General features: G+C 38.8%; 1 protein-coding gene across 1 annotated transcript; it reads right to left on the reverse strand.

Annotated features, from left to right (window-relative positions):
* Window positions 1-17,076: 17,076 nt before the first annotated feature.
* Window positions 17,077-18,720, reverse strand: LOC131645263 (uncharacterized). The gene has a single exon (XM_058915936.1). The coding sequence runs from the start codon at window positions 18,718-18,720 to the stop codon at window positions 17,077-17,079; it is 1,644 nt and encodes a 547-aa protein (XP_058771919.1).
* Window positions 18,721-23,045: the final 4,325 nt, after the last annotated feature.

A 23,045-nucleotide genomic window follows, 5' to 3' on the forward strand; every position in this document is an offset into this window, starting at 1 on the left:
AGAGAGCGATCAAAACAACATTGAACAACCAAACTAGCTTACCGGGATTTTATTTCTCTAATAACTCTCGGAGTGGTAACTTCTAAATTTAATTTCACATTTCTATCCAGGATTTGTAGTGATAATAGCATGAATACTTGTTAATTGATGTTTTCTCTGTGCTTGAATCATGAGATATGATGTTGTTGCTGTTTTGGTTTTATTGCTTGATTTATCCGTTTGCGATTGAGAGTGTCACCGAGAGAGAACAGAGCTAGAGAACGAGAGGGATGTGTGTTGGTTTCGATTGTTGTTGTTGTAGCCATAGTTGAACGAAACGAGAGAGTTGGAGAGTTTAAGTTTCGTTTTTGCCTTTTGAAAATGCAGAGATCACGATAGATACAGAGAAGGAGAAAGAGGCGTTGTTGCCTCTCTGTTTTAGGTTTCTTTGATTTGTTAGGAGTGGAGCCGGGTCCGGACCCCTCTGACCCGGTCCGGCCCAGAATTCTTTTTATTTTATTCAATCCTTTTTTTTAAAAACATCTTGGGCCTACACCCAATGGGCCAACAAATTCAATATTTGCACACACTTTCTACTCCCATTTTATATGATTATTTAGTTTTACATAATTTCTCTTGAATATTTGTTTTTTTTTATATATTAAAAATACAAAAGTAAGTTAGATTTTATGTTAATCAAATTTCTTATTTTATATTGAAAACTCCAAAAAATATGTTTATATATTTTATTTCTATATTAAAAAATACAAAAAATATGTTATAATTTGACTTTTATTTATTTCTTATATTAAAAATACCAAAAACATTATATTCATCTCATTCAAAAATAAATAAACCTTGGTCCAACACCAAGTCGTTACAAATGATTTCTAGATCCAACATCGAGCTCCTTTTCAAAATTCTCAAACGGTATCGAAAAATCGAGTGACAAGAAGTGTACACCTCTTGAATACCTCGATTCTTTTGGATTAACACATTTTTTTAAATCTTTCTTTAATTAAATTGAAAGATCTTGTGACAAGGGGTGAACACCTCTTGAATACCCTGATCTTTTGAAGCTAAAACACATTAATAAAATCAAAGTGATCAAGTGACAAGAAGTGCACACCTCTTGAATACCTTCGATCCTTTGAATCAAACAATAAAAAACTTTCTTAAATAAATCGAGAAATCAAGTGACAAGAAGTGCACACCTCTTGAATACCTTGATTTTCTTGAACCAAAACTCTTTAATTAATCAAAGTGATCCTGTGACAAGAAGTGCACACCTCTTGAATACCTTGATCCTTTGAATCAAAATACATCAATCAAACCAAGAGATTGAGTGACAAGGGGTGCACACCTCTTGAATACCTTGATCTTTTGAATCTAAAACACTTAATCAAACCAAAAGATCCTGTGACAAGGGGTGAACACCTCTTGAATACCTTGATCTTTTGAATTAAAATACATTAATCAAACCGAAAGATCTTGTGACAAGAAGTGCACACCTCTTGAATACCTTGATCTTTTGAATTCAAACACTTTAATCCAACCCAAGAGGTTAAGTGACAAGGGGTGAACACCTCTTGAATACCCTGATCTTTTGAAACTAAAACACATTAACAAAATCAAAGTGATCAAGTGACAAGAAGTGCACACCTCTTGAATACCTTCGATCCTTTGAATCAAACAATAAAAAACTTTCTTAATCAAATCAAAGAAATCAAGTGACAAGAAGTGCACACCTCTTGAATACCTTGATCTTTTGAATCTAAAACACTTAATCAAACCGAAAGATCCTGTGACAAGGGGTGAACACCTCTTGAATACCTTGATCTTTTGAATTTAAAATACATTAATCAAACCGAAAGATCTTGTGACAAGAAGTGCACACCTCTTGAATACCCTGATCTTTCGAACCAAAATTAATTTACAAGGACAACAAGTGACAATGGGGCTCGCTCCTGTTCAATACCTTGGGTAAAGACGCGCTAGGTGAACACCTATGCTCAATCCTTTGCTAAATGTCCTTTAAAATACATCTCAATTTCATTCAACCTTTTTGCCTTATGGCTTTTAAAACTCTTTTCATAAACGAGACACTTATCCAATTTTCAATACGAACATACTTCCACATGCGAAGATCGAATATCTTCCACTCGAATGCGATGATGGCCAAAATCATGTCTTATCTTGATTTAGTCATCCATTCTTGTAGTGATATCATATCCATGTGCGCGTAGTATTTCCATTTGAAAGCGATCGAGTACCTCTCGCTAAAATCAACCAACAAACTTTTCGTGGTTCCTAGCCCGAACTACGATTGCTCTGACTTTCCCATTGCACTAGGGAATACGTAGGCACAAGATACAAACGTCTTGGCGAGCATAATAATAAAAAATCTTTTCTTTTTCTTCAATAATAATAAAAAACCTAAAAACCTTTTCGTTTACCTTTTCTCGATTAATAAGCTAAAGAACACAAACATTATACTAACACTCAAACACAAAACTAACTAAATGGGTCCCATCGAGTACGATGGAGGTAAGGGGTGCTAATACCTTCCCCTTGCTTAACCGACTCCCGAACCCTAATTTGGTTACGAACGACCATCTTATCCATTTTTCTTTCTTTCGTGGGTTTTATCGATATTTCCCCTTTCCTTCTTGGAATAAATGAAGTTCGGTGGCGACTCTGTTGTACTTCGAGCGTGCGATTCCGCTCGAGTCACATTTTTACCGCTACAGAAAGTGGCGACTCTGCTGTACTCCGAGCGCGCGAAAACGCTCGAGTCACATTTTTACCGCTACAGGGAGCATTTCATGCCAATCTTTGTAAGTGATGACCATCTTCTGAATGATTTTCTTGATGTTTTTGTTAGCTGCTTCTACAGCTCCATTCATCTTTGGTCTGTAAGGAGATGAGTTGTGATGTTCGATCTTGAATTCTTCACAAAGCTCCTTCATCATTTTGTTATTTAAATTTGACCCATTGTCAGTGATTATCTTGCTAGGAACGCCGTAGCGACAAATGATGTGATTCTTGATAAACCTGACGACAACTTGTCTTGTAACGTTTGCATATGAAGCTGCTTCAACCCATTTGGTGAAATAGTCTATGGCTACCAAGATGAAGCGATGTCCGTTGGACGCTTTTGGTTCGATCATTCCAATCATGTCGATTCCCCACATGGAGAAAGGCCAAGGGGAAGAGAGTATGTTGAGAAGAGATGGTGGCACATGAATTCTATCGGCGTAGATCTGACATTTGTGACACCTCTTTGCGTACTGGTAGCAATCTGACTCCATTGTCAGCCAATAATATCCTGCTCTCAGTATTTTCCTTGTCATGGTATGTCCATTGGTGTGAGTACCAAAGGAACCTTCATGTATTTCTCTCATGAGTATTTCTGCTTCTTTTTTGTCAACGCATCTGAGCAGAACCATGTCGAAGTTTCTCTTGTACAGAACATCTTCATTCAGGAAGAATCTACAAGCTAACTTTCTCAAAGTCTTTCTATCTTTCTTTGACGCCCCAAGAGGGTACTCTTGCTTTTGAAGAAAGTTCTTGATGTCGTGATACCATGGTTTGTCGTCGATGATTGCTTCTACTGTGAAAACATGAGCGGGCCTATCCAGGCGCATAACATCGATCCGAGGAATGTCATTCCAATGATTTATCTTAATCATGGAAGAGAGTGTGGCTAATGCATCAGCCAAGTTATTTTCTTCACGAGGAATGTGATGAAAATCTACCCTGTCGAAGAATGGTAATAATCTTCTTGCGTAGTCTTTGTAAGGAATTAGCCCTGGTTGGCGTGTTTCCCATTCTCCTTTGATTTGATTGATGACCAAAGCAGAATCTCCGTATATATCCAAGTGTTTGATTCTTAGATCCATGGCTTCTTCGAGACCCATGATGCAAGCTTCATATTCGGCCTCATTGTTTGTGCATTTGAAAGTTAATCTGGCAGTAAATGGAACATGGGTACCCTGAGGTGTAACAATGATTGCCCCAATTCCTCGTCCATAAGCATTGACAGCTCCGTCAAAGATTAAGCCCCACTGGGATCCTATCTCAGGTCCTTCGTCTGGTAGTGGCTCGTCGTAATCTTTCATCTTGAGGTACATGACGTCCTCGTCCGGAAAGTCGAAACTGGTTGATTCATGACCATTGAGTGGGTGGTGAGCCAGGTGCTCAGCTAGAATGCTTCCTTTCACGGCTTTCTGTGCGTGATACTCAATGTCGTATTCTGATAACAACATCTGCCAACGGGCAATTCTCCCGGTTAAGGCAGGCTTCTCAAAGATGTACTTGATTGGATCCATATGAGAGATCAAACAAGTAGTATGTCGAATCATGTACTGGCGGAGACGCTTGGCAGCCCAGGCCAAAGCACAACACGTCTTCTCGAGCATGGAGTAGCGGGATTCACAGTCAGTGAATTTCTTGCTCAGGTAGTAAATGGCATGCTCTTTTCTCTTCGTCTCGTCTTGCTGTCCAAGGACACAACCCATGGAATCTTCTAAGACGGTTAAGTACATTATCAAAGGTCTTCCTTCCACTGGAGGAGACAAGATGGGTGGTTCGAGCAGATATTCCTTAATGCTGTCGAACGCTTTCTGACAATCGTCTGTCCAGACGCAACTCTAATTTTTCCGTAGAAGTTTGAAAATAGGAGCGCAAGTTGCAGTCATGAGATATATGAATCTCGAGATGTAATTCAGACGTCCAAGAAATCCTCTAACTTGTTTCTCGGTTCTGGGCGAAGGCATTTCTTGAATTGCCTTGACTTTGTCTGGATCTACTTCAATTCCTCGTTTGCTGACAATGAAACCAAGGAGTTTTCCTGAATAGACACCAAAGGTACACTTGTTGGGGTTCATGCGAAGCTGAAACTTCCGTAAGCGTTGAAATAACTTTGTCAGATTCTGTATGTGATCTTCTTCATTTTCTGATTTGGCAATCATGTCGTCCACATAGACTTCCACTTCCTTATGCATCATGTCGTGGAAAAGTGTAGTCATGGCTCTTTGATAAGTTGCCCCTACGTTCTTCAGTCCAAAAGGCATAACTCGATAGCAGAACGTGCCCCAGGGGGTGATGAAAGCTGTTTTTTCCATGTCTTCAGGTGCCATTTTGATTTGGTTGTATCCTGAAAATCCGTCCATGAATGAGAAAACTTTGGATTTTGCTGTACTGTCTACCAACATATCAATATGTGGTAAAGGAAAATCATCCTTAGGGCTAGCTTTGTTCAAATCTCTGTAGTCGACGCACATGCGGACTTTTCCGTCTTTCTTAGGAACGGGAACAATGTTAGCTAACCACTGAGGGTATTCTGAAGTGACGAGGAAACCTGCGTTGATTTGCTTTTGAACTTCCTCTTTGATTTTCATGGCCATCTCCGGATGAGTTCTTCTCAATTTTTGCTTGACCGGAGGGCATTCTGCTTTTAATGGCAAGTGATGCTCCACTATACTGGTATCCAACCCTGGCATATCTTGATAAGACCAAGCGAAGACATCTGAGAATTCTTTGAGCAGCTGTATCAAACTCTCTCTGATCTCTGAGCTGAGCGAAGCTCCAATCTTAACCTCTTTTCTGTTTCCATCGTAACCAAGGTTAATGATCTCTAGAGGCTCATTGTATGGCTGAATGGCCTCTTCCTTTTGTTGAAGTAACCGTGGAATTTCCTTTGATATTTCTTCGTCTTCTTCTTCCTCTGCCTCGAATACAGGAAACTCAAAGCTTGGAGAAGTCATACGGTCGCACGTTTCAACGGGGTATTTTATGATTAATCTGCATATGTGTGATAAGTTTTATTTAGACAACGAGGGAAGACTCGGTGTATGCAGTTAATGGAATATTTTGATGTTTTTAAGGGTGTTTTTTAGGATTACCAATTTCCGAAAAAGAGAAAAGGAAAAACTAAACGAAGGAACAGAATGACATTTTTATTTATGGACAGTCATTTCTTGAAACAAAGACCCTATAAAACAAAACTCTATTGCTTTGGGCGAAGCAAAGAGGGACATTTTCCTAAGAAATAGTAAAATGCAAAGCCCTATGAAACATCTCTTCACCCTGGGCTATGGTGAGAGGACAAAATAACGGTGAAAGTTCCTACTTAGGAGTGCGAACAATAGTTGAAACTTCAACAGCTGTCCAATAGTGGCGAACCCCATTGTGCACTAAGTAATCTGGAACCTTAGGCTTAAGCTGGCCTGTGGTAGGTCTTGATTTACCAACCACTGTCTTTGCAACACTCAGACGATCTTCTTCTACTTCAGCAGACTGAGCGGTGTGAGCATACCCCTTTCCAAGTGGAGTATGTCGAACTTTCTTTTGAGGAAACTTCCAATCTTCTGAATGGAGAGACTCGTTGTCGGAGACACTTTCGAGATCATCCTCTTCTGTATTTTGGTCTTGCTCTTCTCCCAAGATGGCATTGACTAGATATGTGAACTCTAGATCCGTAGCCTCGGAAGGTGACTTGGGGATATAATCCTCAATGATGACTTCACCAGATGCTGATGATGAATAGCAAGGGTTATACATCTCTTTTGGCTGAGAGAGGTACTCAAAATCACTGTTCCATCCAGTTGGAACAATATCTTCAAGAGAGATTCTTGAACTTTCAGGAGCGGAGTATTTTACCATGTAGTCGAATTTTCCGCTTGGTTCTCCTAATGTATCCCAAGTCTCTTCGGGGATAGGAGGAACTTCTTCTGATGAACCATGACTTCTGGTGGTGAAGCTGTCAGTAACTTCATCACTGCTTGGTTGAGTCTTACTTTCAGATCCTTTAGTCGGATAACAGCAAGGTGAATCAAACTCTGATAGGGAGATATATCCTGCTCTGTTAAGATAGGATAACCATTCCTCTTCATCGGTGTTTTCTGTACCGATGGTATTGACTGTTTGTTGAACAGGTTGAAGAAAACCTCCACTGCAGAAAGTTTCTTGAATATGGAGAACTACTTCAATCCCTGGAACAGCTTTTGATGATGTCGGAAAGAATCCAATTCCTGTTCTGTTCTTGTTGTTGGTAGGAATATTAATGTGCCCCCAACCACTGGTAGTGCCATCCTTTACAACTTGGATTGCATCTTTGTATGAAGAGATAGACGCTGCTTTCTCCTTTCCTTTGTCTAAGGAAAGTGCTTGGATTTTAGTTCCAACAACTTCTTTTGGTTCTATGTCGGAGAATGATGACAGGTTGCTGACGATCAGAGCTCGTTCTCCACATACGGTTACCAATTTGTCATTTCTTATTAACTTCAGTTTCTGATGAAGTGTTGAAGTAATTTCCCCAGCTTCATGAATCCATGGGCGACCTAGCAAACAACTGTATTGTGCTGGAATGTCCATAACCTGGAAAGTGATTTTGAACGTCTGAGGTCCAATAGTTATGGGAAGATCTACTTCTCTGAAAACTGACTTCCTTGATCCATCAAATGCTTTGACAATGACATGACTTTTTCTTAGAGGGTAATCTTCGAAAGATAATCTTGACAATGTTGATTTAGGCATGACGTTGAGAGAGGATCCATTGTCTATTAGGACTCCTGTGAGTACATCACCCATGCAGCCAACTGAGATGTGAAGTGGAAGATTGTGGTCCACTCCTTCTTCAGGAAGATCTTCGTCACAGAAACTTAGGTTAGTTCCGGCGGAGATGTTGGCAATGATGTTGTTGAATTGGCTTATAGTAACACTTGGTTCTACGAAAGCTTATTCCAAAACTTTCTGTAGAGCTTCCCTATGAGCTTCAGAACTTAATAGCAGGGAAAGAACAGATATCCTAGACGGAGTATGTAGTAATTGATCTACAATGTTGTATTCACTCCTCTGGATTAACTTCAAGATCTCATCATTTTCTTTCGCTTGAACAACATTGGTCGGATGATTGTCTTGCCTATGTGGTACTTCCTCCGAAGGTTTCTCCACATTTTCCGTTGTTCTGTTGAAGACTCGTCCACTTCTGGTGACTCGACTAACATCAGCAATGTTGACAACAGACGGTAATGGTATTTCCTTACCATTTTCAATGAATGTAGCGTTGTACTTGTATGGTATAGCCTTGCTGGACTCATACGGTACAGGACCTGGTAAGTAGATGACTAGTGGTGCAACTGCTGTCTTCCTGCTATCATACTTAACTTGCATAGGTTCAACTTGATTAATTTGAGGAGATACGGTAAAGACTTCATCATCTTCTCTGTTGGCAAGAACAGTAATGGTATTGTCATCCATCAGCTTTTGAATGTCGTTGCGAACACGCAAGCATCCTCGTGAATTTCTTCGACATATTCTGCATCTACTGTAAGGATGGAAATCCGTTCCAAAGTAGGCAAGTCCATTTAAAGTTTTGTGGAACCTGACTACCGATCCTTCAAGATCTTCAACTTTGTAGATTTTGTATTCTCCTGGACATCCTTGAACCATGTTGATGTCATGCTCAGTTCTGACTCGGATATGTTGAATCCATCCTAAGTCCATTTGTTCTTGTAATGCAGCTTGAACTACGGCACATCCTTGATTATTCTTTGGACAAATTTCACATGTGAAGTAGTTGTGAGGTGGTACATGACCGTACCCAGCTTGTTTAGCGTGCATCCTGACAAGATTTTCCCCTATCTGACAAATGTCGTAGATTTGAATGACATTGGGGTGTTGATCTACCAGATTTACTGAAGCTTCTTTATGCCGCGGCAAAGGATTTGCTTGGACGTTTGGATTAGTATCTTTGAAGGACAGCATTCCGCTTTTCACTAATCGTTGGACGTCAATCTTGAAAGATAAACAGTTCTCAATATTGTGACCTGGTGCCCCCTGATGATAGGGACAAGATTGGTCAGCCTTATACCATGGTGAGGAACTATTTGTAGGATTTGGAGGACTCCTTGTCTGAATGAGTCCTTTTGCCAGTAATGTTGGAAACAATTCTGCATACGGCATTGGTACGGGGTCAAAGGCAGGATACCTTGGAGCCCGATTGTTGTAATTTGGAGGTCGAACCTGCTGCTGAGGTTGCTGCGACCTTTGTTGAATTTGTTGTTGCGAGACCTGAGGTTGATAAGCTGGCGCTGAGTTAACAACCGGAGTTATTGTTGCAACTTGAGGTTGGAATTTCTTCTTGATTTTGTGCAAGACATTGCTGACATCTTGATCCTTTTTCTTCTGGAAAGAACTTCCATACTTCCTTGGACCAATAGAAGATTCTGGTTCTTTGTTCAAGCGTCCTTCCCGAACTGCTTCTTCTAAACGCACACCCATGTTTACCATCTCGGTAAAGTCACTTGGTGCACTTGCAACCATTCGTCCGTAGTAAAATGGACTTAAAGTTTTGAGATAGGTTTTTGTTATTTCTTTCTCTTCAAGTGGTGGACAAATTTGAGCAGCAACTTCACGCCATCTCTGAGCGTATTCCTTGAAGCTTTCTCTATCCTTTTGAGTCATGGCCCGGAGTTGATCTCTGTCGGGAGCCATATCCAGATTGTACTTATACTGTTTGACGAAGGCCTCTCCGAGGTCTCGAAAAGTACGAATCTCTGAATTGTCCAAGTTCATGTACCATTTGAGTGCAGCACCAGTCAGGCTGTCTTGAAAATAATGAATGAGTAATTGTTGATTATCAGTCTGAGTTGACATTCTTCGAGCGTACATCACAAGATGACTTTGTGGGCATGAATTCCCTTTGTACTTCTCGAACTCTGGTACTTTGAATTTGTGAGGAATCTTAACATTTGGAACCAGACAGAGGTCTGCAGCATTCTTTCCAAATAGATCTTGTCCTCGGAGAGTCTTGAGTTCCTTCTGCATTTGCAGAAACTGTTCCTAGAACTCGTCCAATCTTTCATACATGCCAGCATCCTCACTTGGAGCGTGATGATATACTTGTCCGCCTTGCGGGGGCAAAGTATGCATAATTGGTCGTGGAGAAGCCATGACAGCAGATCTTGGAATCTCAGCATTCTGTTGTGCGAAACCCATTGCCGTTGCTCTTGGAACTTCAATTTCCAGAGGTTTGTAACCCTCCGGTGGACGCATATCCATGGTGACTTTTGGAGCTTCAGAAGCTGGAGGTATGTACCCTTCTGGAGTAAAGTTATACGGCATGCCCCAAGGTCGATCAGGCGGCATGGTATACTGAGGAATAGGAGTAGAAACAATCTCGGAAACCACAGTCCTTTGTGGTTCTTCTGGCGTTGGTCGATTCTGCGCAACTACCAGGGCTTCTACCATACTATTGAGTCTTTCAACAGTACCTTTGAGAGTATTAATCTCTTCTCTGAGTTCTTCATTCTCTTGCTCAAAGTCTTCCATTCTTTTCTTGCGACTTGAACGAGTGTTGTATTGATGAGACAGCTTGAAAGTCTTGGTTCACCTCCTTCTCCTCCTCTCTTTCTGGAGAAAGGAAAGTAACTCTTAGATCCGCGACAATTCTCGTGTCAGTGCGTACGACTAAAGCGATGTATGATATGCAATTAAGTTAATTATTTTTCAAGGAAACACCATAATTACGTTATGAAACATCAAAACTTTTATTAATTAAGCGAAAACGCCGTTTTTACACACTTTGAAAATGGAAATACAGAAAAACTGAGAGAAAGGACTCTAAATCTTTGATGATGAGCCGACTTCACGTTCTAACATCTTCTTCTGTTTCTTGAGCTGAGCGTTCTCTGACGTGAGCTGATCGATGATCCAGGAAGCAGGAGGGATATGATGAGAAAGTGATGATTGTGTCACTTGTCGATCGAGTACTTCAAGTAACTCATCCTTCCTTCTTAGGATGTTCTGAATCTCAACATTTTCCGTGTTGACAATTCGATACTTGTTCCTCCAAGCATTCCTTTCTTGGCATACCTTGTTTAATGCCGCTTGCAGTTTTTCAACATCGGTGGAGAAGAGGTAAATTGGTTCCCTTAGGGGAATAGGTTCTTGATGTTGATATGGCATCCTGAGCTTGAATGCTCTGACGCGTACCCATTGAAGGTAAGGATCCAGGGAGATGCAAAGATGTTTTCCTAACAATCTTCTCCCTTTGCTGTGTACAAGACGCCAGGCTTGGACAATTTCCTTCTTCAACATGTTGCCATGATCGTCGATGTTCTTGAAGAACAAACCCTCCTGTCGCGGGTCAAAAAATCATCGCCACGAAATTGTATCGAACAGAGTCGCCACCAAATTTTATTTATTCCAATGGGAACGGGAAAATATTGATAAAACCCACAAATGAAATGAAATGGACAAAGATGGTCTTCACAACCAAATTTGGGTTCGGGAGTCGGTTAAGTAAGGGGAAGGTATTAGCACCCCTTACCTCCATCGTACTCGATGGGACCCATTTAGTTAATCTTGTGATCGATTGTTAACTTATTATCTACTTGCGTTCTTTATTAATATATGGACAAGAAATAGACGGGATTTGGGTTTTTTATTATTGAGCTCGCCAAGACATTTGAGTCTTGTGCCTAAGTATTCCCAATGGGGAAAGTCAGAGCGTTCGTAGTTCGGGACTACGAAATTATATACTTTTTTTTATTGGCGTGCTCGCCAAGACATTTGAGTCTTGTGCCTACATATCTTCAATGGAAGAATCAGAGCGATTGTAGTTCTAAGGAACTACGAGTTTGTTGACTGATTTTTTATGGGTCTAATCGCACTTGGGCGGGAAGACGAGTTTTTGAATGTGGTTCGCACTTGGGCGAGGTCTGCACTTGGGCGAAGAGAAGATGAGTTTGAAATAGGTGTTTTATGAAAAATTGGAATTCGAGTACGTAAACAATGGCTTAACGGCCATCGCCTAGAATACTTGAAAGAGCATTTGCTAAATTGAGCGTAATGAAGTTTTTAATGGAATATAAGCATTCAAACAAAAGCTTAACGGCCATCGTCTAAATGCTTTAGAGCAACTTGTACAAGTACGTACAAACCCCTCTTGATTCATCCATTATAAACCGAATTCGATTTGATTAAAAAAAGGTTTTGTAGAGAAAGGTGAGACAAATTGAATTTTAAGGATCTTTAATGGAATCAAAGCATTCAAACAAAAGCTTAACGGCCATCGCCTAAATGCTTTAGAGCAACTTGTACAAGTACGTACAAACCCCTCTTGATTTATCCATTAAGAACCAAACTCAATTCGATTATAAAAAAAACTATTCTTGTATCGTTTTTTTTTTGAAATATTTTTGATAAATCCTAAATATACACCTAAAAAAGATACTTTTGGTCATTTAATAAATCTAGTAAAGAAACAAAATTCTGAATCTAAAATAAATTTACGATTTTTTTTAATATTTTGTCTTTATAATGACTAAGTCAAAAATAACTCTTGTCTATCTAACAATTAATATAAAGAAATAAAAGAAAAGAAAAAAGAACATGTTAATGGGCCAGAGGAATCTGTTGGAGGGTAAGGCCCAAAGATATAAAAAATAACCACAAGTCATCCTGGGTCGAACCGGTTCAACCCGGATCCGAGCCGTTTATATTAAAATACTAAAACGTGTTAAAATAAACCCTAAAATTCTCTTCTCTCCCTCGTTCATCTCCTTCATGATATCTCTGCTTCTGCTCTCGATGAACAAACACAACAACAAGAAGACCAAACTCTCGGTCTCTCGAATTCTTTCGCTCAATCAACTCCCTCCCTCACTCGATTGCTCATCTCTCAAACTCTCTGCTCGATCTCGTTTGTCTCCGCATATGAATCATACAAGCAATCAGCAACCAAAATCATAACCATACCCTTCACCCCCCAAATAAACCCTAAAAACCCCAAATAGCACTACATTCAAAGGATATTACGGCGGAATCGAAATTAACAGCAACGAAATAACAAGTGAAAAGGAGAAATTAACCAAGTACGTTCTTGAACTCTGCTTCTTCTTGTTTATGTTGTTTTGTGTGTTGTTGTTGCCGAGGGTGATGATGTTGGGTGGTTTTCGAGTGAGGTTGTTTCTGAGTTGGGTGTTGAAGGGTCTGTAGTTGGTGAGTTATGGATTGAATGAGTTATTGAAGAGTGTATTTAGGTTGGTTTCATGGTTTATGTGTGGGTGGAGGTTTGAGTGGTTTTGAAGGTGAAGTTTTTGAGTGTTTCGGTGAAGGTCTGTGAGTGATGATATTTAGCAGAGATTAATATGCAAGCTTTTTTCCGGTTTTTTCCTCCCTATTGATGTTTCTGCTGCTCTTCTTTATAGAGGGATTGATATTGGTTTTGGGGGGAAATTTGTGTTATTTTGAACAATTGTGGTAATCTGTTTCTATGCTTTATGCTGCAGGTTTTTGTGAGGCTAAATTAGTGAAAGTCTTGGACAGTGTAGGGACAGCTATGGTGAAGGTTTTTGCTGTCCTTTTTGTGCAGAGTTTTTGTTGTCTTGCAACAGGTTGGTCTTTGGCATGGCATTGGCAACAAGAGCAGGAGCTGGTGATAACAATACGTTATTATCCTTGAAGAAGCAACGACAACAATTTTTTTGTCTTAATGGGCCTAGTGTGTTTTTTTTATGAATGGGCCTCATAAGAGAATGTTGTAAAAATAAAATACTAATGTTCTATTGATAACAAAAAGTATTAAACTTAGTTAATATGACTTTCTTTTTAATTCTAAATTTAAATTAAAAATAATAATTAAATGATAATTTAATCGTTAATTCAATCTAAAAATAGAATCTTAAAGAGAAGAAAAAAACAAGTTAATTTATTAAAAAAAAGAAGAAAAGCAATGGTGAAATTAATTTCAAGATGTAAAAATAAAAAAAAATGAACTCAATATGCAAACTACAATTATTGAATGATTTTGATGCAAGAAAATAAAAATAAAAATAAAAATGATTATTTAATTGAAATGATGAGAAATCAACTTCGAATTTCAAACTAACTTGAAATGTGATATGATGAAGTCGAAATTTATTCTGGATGCAGATGAATTGATCGATGCTAAATGTGAATGAATTTAGATAAAAAGCTTAGGTCAAAATTTAGGGTGCGACAGATGCCCCTATTTAATTATCTTTAGCCAGATAACTCGAACGACTTTGATCTTCGAGATATCAAAGGCGAAAGGTAATTAAATACTAAGTGACCTGAATTTTGGCCCTTGATGCGATGAACTGTCATGGATGCATGAATGCATGAATTCTTGTTGGGGATATGGAAATGAAAAGTAAATTCTGTGGGGATTATGAAATGCTTGGTCAAGGAGTTCCAATGAGAATAATTGTTGGGGAAAGGCAATGGTGCCAAAAAGAATCGTTCACAACCAATGAGTTGAGTGCGATCAAAACAAGATAGATGCCGACATCAACAATTGAGGTGATGAAGGTAAACAAACAATTCGTTATCAACCAATGAGTTGAAGAAAGACATAACTGACATCAACAATTGAGCTGATGAATGTAAACAAACAATTCGTTATCAACAATTGAGTTGAAAGAACATGACTGACATCAACAATTGAGCTGATGAAGGTAAACGACAATTCGTTATCAACAATTGAGTTGAAAGAACATGACTGACATCAACAATTGAGCTGATGAAGGTAAACAAACAATTCGATATCAACAATTGAGTTGAAAGAACATGACTGTCATCAACAATTGAGCTGATGAAGGTAAACAAACAATTCGTTATCAACCAATGAGTTGAAGAAAGACATAACTGACATTAACCATTAAGTTAATGTAAGTAAACAAACAATTCATTATCAACCAATAAGTTGAAAAAAAGACATAACTGACATCAACAATTGAGCTGATGAAAGTTGACACGTCGTCCGCAACCAATGAGTTGAATACGATCAGAACAGAAATGAAGCTGCCATCAACCAATGAGCTGATGAGGGTATGAAGAAATTGATTTCAACCAATGAGTTGACTTATGTTAACTGGGAAATAAGACTGAAATTTCAACCAATGAGTTGAGGAAGTAAATGATAAATTTCAACCAATGGGCTGACAACGAGAGAAAGATTATTCTTAACCAATGAGTTGATTAAAATGACAAGAGAATTAACGATTGAATTTTAACCAATGGGTTGGCTCAAATTAACAAGAAGGTAATGATCTCCTATGCATGATTTGTGCTTATGTATGAGATATTTTTGTTTTTCTTTTGTGCAAATTGATGCACATGCATATGATGTATGATGGTTGATCAATGCAAGTAATGAATTTACTGGATGTGTGCCAATGGGCAGTGCATTTTTTTGGATGTCCATGGTGGACTGGGCTTGATTTTCAATGGAAAAGATCGAGCAAGATTGAATTTTTGGATTTGTATGTTGTGGGAGATTGCCCCATGAATGATATGCATGATTTATGAATGCATGCTATGAATGAAATTTATGGTTTGGAATATTTGAAGGGATGCCCCAGTGGAGGGCAATGATTTTTTCGGTGAAATGGGAAAGGTCCCTTTGTAGAAGGTTTGTGCGAGCATAATTCCCGACACCAATTTTTTAGTTTGAGGAGGACTACTTGATATGGCATAGTCTGCTTGGACTACTTGAAAGAAAGGTATTGGCTTTGATCTGCCCCAGAATGCTGAGTCTATGGAGAATTTTTCTTCAACGAAGTTTGGATCAAACCGATGATCCTGAGATGACATGCCCCAGTATTTGGGAATGCCCCTGAATGATGGACTTCTGAAGTGATGTGACTTTGCTGATGCCACTTCAGGCTCTTCGAATCATTTCCATTGTTGGAACTTCCTTGATGGAAAGTGCTTACTTACAAATGAAACTGTTCAATTCAAAATGGTAATTTTAATGTGACGTGCATGCAAGTTTTTAAAAACAAATCATTTATTGAAATGAATTTGTGGTATACGATGAATAGATCCCAATGAGGATGCAATGGAAGTTCGAGATTCAATATGTGAAAGATTATGTGATATCGTGGTATCAAAACAAAAGATTAGCAAATATTTAGGAGTCAGGTTAACGCAACCTTGCTTTAGTTATGCTTTCAAAAGAAACCTTGCTTCAATTAGGACTTTTGAAGGTTGTAACGTGGTCAGGTTCACGGTTTAAGAAACAAAGGATATAGGCTCAAAAATTTTATTTTTAACCCACCCATTCTTCGTGATGTACTCCAGTCCTAAGTTCAGTTAACTCTTACAAGTATTCGACTTCCAAGAGAATTTGCAGACGATGTTTGAGAACCAATGAGTTCTAAGGTGGAAGTCACCTATTCTTCTTTGAAAGTCACACAAGTTTGTTCTTGCTTTTGACAATGATCTTTTGATCTCTCTTTTTTTCCTTTTATATCCCTATTTTTTTTTTTTTTTTGCCTAAGTCTCCTTTTTTAGGTTTTGACTTAGCGGGCTTTTCTTTGATTTTTTTTTTTTTGAACAACTTGTGTGACATTTGCTCAATGATCTCTTCAGGTTTGTGACTGCCATATTGAAGTTCCAAGGGAAATAACTATTATAAGCTTTAAATGTTCACTACTACTTCGACATTATGTACGAAGAGAGGATGCAGTTGACTCTTTAGTCGGGAATGATTCCCATGGAATGATTCTCTTGGAAATCAGATGCATTAGTCATTGTAACTGAACAACTACCCTGCCCCCAGGTTTTGATGAAGGGTTTAAATTTCGTACAAAAAGAAAACGCCTACTTCTAAGGCTCAAAGGGGTTAACGAGGGATTATCTTCTTTATATCTCCAGTGTTTGGGGATTTGAAAGAATGCCTGTACATCATCAACAAGTTTTTGTTTGAAAGCATACTGATGCAAATTGGGTATTCGTTTTTCGTCATCCTCCCTCAAATCTTGCTTAAACAGAAAGCTGATAAAGAAAATGGAGTGGAAAAGCACAATTTTTGTATTTTTTTGAATTTGTGTAAGTGATACAGAAATAAAGAAAGAGAAACACGTTATGATTGATTCAAAACAAATGCAATGCTCATTTCATTAAAATTACGGTTAAGGATTACAGAATTCAAATGCGACAAAACACAGTACAAACAAGGAAAATTAAGAAATGAAAAAGACAAAGGCCTAGTAACTATCAGCAGCAAGGATGAGCTTTCCCGTCTGATATCTGGCTTTAGGATAATCCCTTGTGTCTCGGCCCTCAATGGGGTAGGGGATTAGTGACCACGTTTGGATTAATATCTCGGAAGGTGAGCATCTTGCTTTCGATCAGATCTTGAACCTTCTCCTTCAGAACCCAACAGTCTTCAATGGAATGACCAACTACTCCACTATGAAAAGCACATTTAGCATTAGGATTATATCCTTTGGAGAACGGTGGAGTTGGAGCTTTAGTTGGCCTAGGAGCTATCAACGACTTATGGATTAGTGCAGGCCACAATTCAGTGTAAGTCATTGGAATTGGGTCGATGCGGCGAGGCTCCTTTGGTGGATCTTTCTGAGGCCTATTCTGATTCTGCTGCCTATTCTGATTTTGTGGAGCATTCTGAGGAGCACTTTGTGAAGCATTCTGATGAGAAGCGTTCCATGGTTGTTGATGCGATGGCATTGGGATGTATGGTTGTTGATGTTGAGCAGCTGCAACATGTGGATACTGATAGTAAGGCATGAATGGCGCTTGTGGGTAAGTTGGAACTTGGTAAGGTTGTGGATTTTGAGTTCCTTCACCACTAGTCATAACAGCATTAGTTTCTCCTTCTTTCTTCCTCGGGAAGTTTCCAGGGAATCTCTTTGTTTGGTTGTTGTTGGATGATTCAGCAGCATTGACTATCTTGCCATTTTTCAAACCTTCTTCGACCCTTTCCCCAATGGTGACCAGGTCAGCAAAGCTAGAAGAGACACTTCCAATCATTTTCTCATAGAAAACTGGCTGCAAGGTATCCATAAACATACCAGTAAGCTCTTTTTCAGCAAGAGGAGGTTCGACTTGAGCAGCTAGCTCTCTCCAGCGTTGGGCATACACTTTGAAAGTTTCCCTATCTCTCATGGTCATAGTCTGAAGTTGTCTGCGATCAGGGGCTAAGTCCATGTTGTACTTGTATTGTTTCAGGAAAGCTTCACCCAAATCCCTCCATGTTTGGATATGATCCCTCTTCAAACTCATGTACCATTTCAGAGAAGCTCCAGCTAAGCTATCTTGAAAGATGTGGACGAGCAATTTGTCATTGTTGGCATAGGCGGCCATCTTGCGAAAGTACATAGTCAGATGATCTTTAGGACAAGTGTGCCCCTTGTATTTCTCGAACTCAGGGACTTTGAACTTTGCAGGCACAATCAAGTCAGAAACCAAGCAGAGGTTCATGGTATCAAATCCAAAAATGTCATTTCCTTCAACGACTTTCAACCTTTTCTCGAGGACATTGTACTTTTCTTTCACTTCCTCCACCTCGTGGTTGTGTTCTTGATCACCACGTTCGGAATCATCAACATGATAGACAAAAGGAGGATTGTTGAAAGTAGGTTGAACAGTAGTGTGAACAATCGGTGACTGTTCAGCGACGACCGGTATTGGTGCAATTTGTTGCGCAGAAAGTCCTACTCCCAAAGTATTCGCGAATGGGGGAGTATAACCAGGTGGTAAACCAAATTCTGGCCAGGTAGAAGGTGGCCTCTGAACGGGAATGGGATCCTCAACAGCTTCGGAGACTTCAGCTACGACAGTTCTTTGGGGTTCAGCGTCCCTAGCAATCAGCACTTGCATCATCTCGGTGAGCTTGGTGATGCTTCCCTTCAGCTCGTCGATTTCCATCCTAACTTCCATGTTGTGTTGCTCTTGGTCAGCCATTCTTTTTCGAGAAACACTACGCGTCTGATAAGGATGTCGGGGAATCAGCTTGCCTTGTTAAACTGTTGGAGGAATAGATGTATGAGTACTGGATTGAGATGCAAATGGATGCAGATGCATGATGATTTTTTTTTGTTTTTTAATGCAAAAATGAATGCCATGTCATATCATGTATGATTCATAAGTAATGGACTTTCAATCAATTGGATACAGAAAAATTCAAATTATTTGGCACACAGTGGCTCACCACAGGATAGTTCTAAGGTTTTTTGACAAGGTTCTAGACGCGGTTCTCAGAGTTACAAACTTCTTTTGAAAACTCAGTCATCTAGTAAATAACTTACCACCCAACTGTGTTTTCAAATGAAGTCTATTCTGAGTGTGGTTTTCGCACATACCCACAGTAATAGTTACGTTACGCAAGTTGGGTGCGAAACCACCATTTCCTAAAAGTCGTGGTTTTAGGGTTTGTCTAAAGGTCCCTAGAGTTAACGATCCAAATTGAAAACATCATCGCTCGAGTAAATAACTTACTCAACCAAAGATATCTTCTCAAAGGACCTACTCTAGGCGGGGTATTAGTATCTCTTACTTGACACTACGTCAAGTAAGTTTAATACTAAACCACCATCTTATCTTATGTATTTCTTGAGCTCGGGTGTAGAGCTTTGTCCATAAAGTGCCAACAATAGAAAGATTCCAACCATAATGATGAGAAATCAAACAATGATATAATAAAGGAAATAAAGAAGCAAGTAAATAATGAAAACAAAATCACAAGAAAAACTAAATTAGGGTTGACTCTCTTGGAAGTCCCCAGCAGAGTCGCCAGCTGTCGCGGGTCAAAAAATCATCGCCACGAAATTGTATCGAACAGAGTCGCCACCAAATTTTATTTATTCCAATGGGAACGGGAAAATATTGATAAAACCCACAAATGAAATGAAATGGACAAAGATGGTCTTCACAACCAAATTTGGGTTCGGGAGTCGGTTAAGTAAGGGGAAGGTATTAGCACCCCTTACCTCCATCGTACTCGATGGGACCCATTTAGTTAATCTTGTGATCGATTGTTAACTTATTATCTACTTGCGTTCTTTATTAATATATGGACAAGAAATAGACGGGATTTGGGTTTTTTATTATTGAGCTCGCCAAGACATTTGAGTCTTGTGCCTAAGTATTCCCAATGGGGAAAGTCAGAGCGTTCGTAGTTCGGGACTACGAAATTATATACTTTTTTTTATTGGCGTGCTCGCCAAGACATTTGAGTCTTGTGCCTACATATCTTCAATGGAAGAATCAGAGCGATTGTAGTTCTAAGGAACTACGAGTTTGTTGACTGATTTTTTATAGGTCTAATCGCACTTGGGCGGGAAGACGAGTTTTTGAATGTGGTTCGCACTTGGGCGAGGTCTGCACTTGGGCGAAGAGAAGATGAGTTTGAAATAGGTGTTTTATGAAAAATTGGAATTCGAGTACGTAAACAATGGCTTAACGGCCATCGCCTAGAATACTTGAAAGAGCATTTGCTAAATTGAGCGTAATGAAGTTTTTAATGGAATATAAGCATTCAAACAAAAGCTTAACGGCCATCGTCTAAATGCTTTAGAGCAACTTGTACAAGTACGTACAAACCCCTCTTGATTCATCCATTATAAACCGAATTCGATTTGATTAAAAAAAGGTTTTGTAGAGAAAGGTGAGACAAATTGAATTTTAAGGATCTTTAATGGAATCAAAGCATTCAAACAAAAGCTTAACGGCCATCGCCTAAATGCTTTAGAGCAACTTGTACAAGTACGTACAAACCCCTCTTGATTTATCCATTAAGAACCAAACTCAATTCGATTATAAAAAAAACTATTCTTGTATCGTTTTTTTTTTGAAATATTTTTGATAAATCCTAAATATACACCTAAAAAAGATACTTTTGGTCATTTAATAAATCTAGTAAAGAAACAAAATTCTGAATCTAAAATAAATTTACGATTTTTTTTAATATTTTGTCTTTATAATGACTAAGTCAAAAATAACTCTTGTCTATCTAACAATTAATATAAAGAAATAAAAGAAAAGAAAAAAGAACATGTTAATGGGCCAGAGGAATCTGTTGGAGGGTAAGGCCCAAAGATATAAAAAATAACCACAAGTCATCCTGGGTCGAACCGGTTCAACCCGGATCCGAGCCGTTTATATTAAAATACTAAAACGTGTTAAAATAAACCCTAAAATTCTCTTCTCTCCCTCGTTCATCTCCTTCATGATATCTCTGCTTCTGCTCTCGATGAACAAACACAACAACAAGAAGACCAAACTCTCGGTCTCTCGAATTCTTTCGCTCAATCAACTCCCTCCCTCACTCGATTGCTCATCTCTCAAACTCTCTGCTCGATCTCGTTTGTCTCCGCATATGAATCATACAAGCAATCAGCAACCAAAATCATAACCATACCCTTCACCCCCCAAATAAACCCTAAAAACCCCAAATAGCACTACATTCAAAGGATATTACGGCGGAATCGAAATTAACAGCAACGAAATAACAAGTGAAAAGGAGAAATTAACCAAGTACGTTCTTGAACTCTGCTTCTTCTTGTTTATGTTGTTTTGTGTGTTGTTGTTGCCGAGGGTGATGATGTTGGGTGGTTTTCGAGTGAGGTTGTTTCTGAGTTGGGTGTTGAAGGGTCTGTAGTTGGTGAGTTATGGATTGAATGAGTTATTGAAGAGTGTATTTAGGTTGGTTTCATGGTTTATGTGTGGGTGGAGGTTTGAGTGGTTTTGAAGGTGAAGTTTTTGAGTGTTTCGGTGAAGGTCTGTGAGTGATGATATTTAGCAGAGATTAATATGCAAGCTTTTTTCCGGTTTTTTCCTCCCTATTGATGTTTCTGCTGCTCTTCTTTATAGAGGGATTGATATTGGTTTTGGGGGGAAATTTGTGTTATTTTGAACAATTGTGGTAATCTGTTTCTATGCTTTATGCTGCAGGTTTTTGTGAGGCTAAATTAGTGAAAGTCTTGGACAGTGTAGGGACAGCTATGGTGAAGGTTTTTGCTGTCCTTTTTGTGCAGAGTTTTTGTTGTCTTGCAACAGGTTGGTCTTTGGCATGGCATTGGCAACAAGAGCAGGAGCTGGTGATAACAATACGTTATTATCCTTGAAGAAGCAACGACAACAATTTTTTTGTCTTAATGGGCCTAGTGTGTTTTTTTTATGAATGGGCCTCATAAGAGAATGTTGTAAAAATAAAATACTAATGTTCTATTGATAACAAAAAGTATTAAACTTAGTTAATATGACTTTCTTTTTAATTCTAAATTTAAATTAAAAATAATAATTAAATGATAATTTAATCGTTAATTCAATCTAAAAATAGAATCTTAAAGAGAAGAAAAAAACAAGTTAATTTATTAAAAAAAAGAAGAAAAGCAATGGTGAAATTAATTTCAAGATGTAAAAATAAAAAAAAATGAACTCAATATGCAAACTACAATTATTGAATGATTTTGATGCAAGAAAATAAAAATAAAAATAAAAATGATTATTTAATTGAAATGATGAGAAATCAACTTCGAATTTCAAACTAACTTGAAATGTGATATGATGAAGTCGAAATTTATTCTGGATGCAGATGAATTGATCGATGCTAAATGTGAATGAATTTAGATAAAAAGCTTAGGTCAAAATTTAGGGTGCGACACCTCCAATTGGATGTTACTTGGTATATTTTTCATGGGATAGCCGTATTGACGACGGGCTAAAGCTGGATTGTAACTGATTCCTCCCTTAGTTCCAATAAGGGGTATGTTGGGAAAACTTCCACAACTGAAGATGATTTTGGTTTCGTCGTTGTCAGGACTACACCAATCAATGTCTGTATGAGTGAGAGACATGATTTTCTGTGACCAGTAAAGGCCATCCCTCATGTTCCAGAAAGTGCTAGACTTTGGCAGGTGCGAAACGAACCATTCGTATAACAACGGTACGCAGCATGTGATTAATCCTCCTCGCTGCAGGTTTCTTGAATGCACAGAGTGATAAGCATCCGCAAGCAAGGTTGGAACTGGATTTCCAATTAAGAAGATCTTAATTGCATTGATGTCGACGAAATCGTTAATGTTAGGAAACAAAAACAATCCGTAGATAAGCAAAGTCAAGACTTCCTCAAAAGCGCTCATATCTTGGATGCTGACGAAGTATCGAGCTTGATCAAACAGGAATTTGGAGGGCAATCCTTGAATTCCTCCTCTACTCACCATATGAGTTCTGATGTCGACTACGTTCAAAGGAGTAGTTGCAGCAATGATAACGTCGTCAGGATTCTT

The sequence above is a fragment of the Vicia villosa genome, linkage group LG1 (assembly GCF_029867415.1).
Source record: "Vicia villosa cultivar HV-30 ecotype Madison, WI linkage group LG1, Vvil1.0, whole genome shotgun sequence".
Lineage (NCBI taxonomy): Eukaryota > Viridiplantae > Streptophyta > Magnoliopsida > Fabales > Fabaceae > Vicia > Vicia villosa.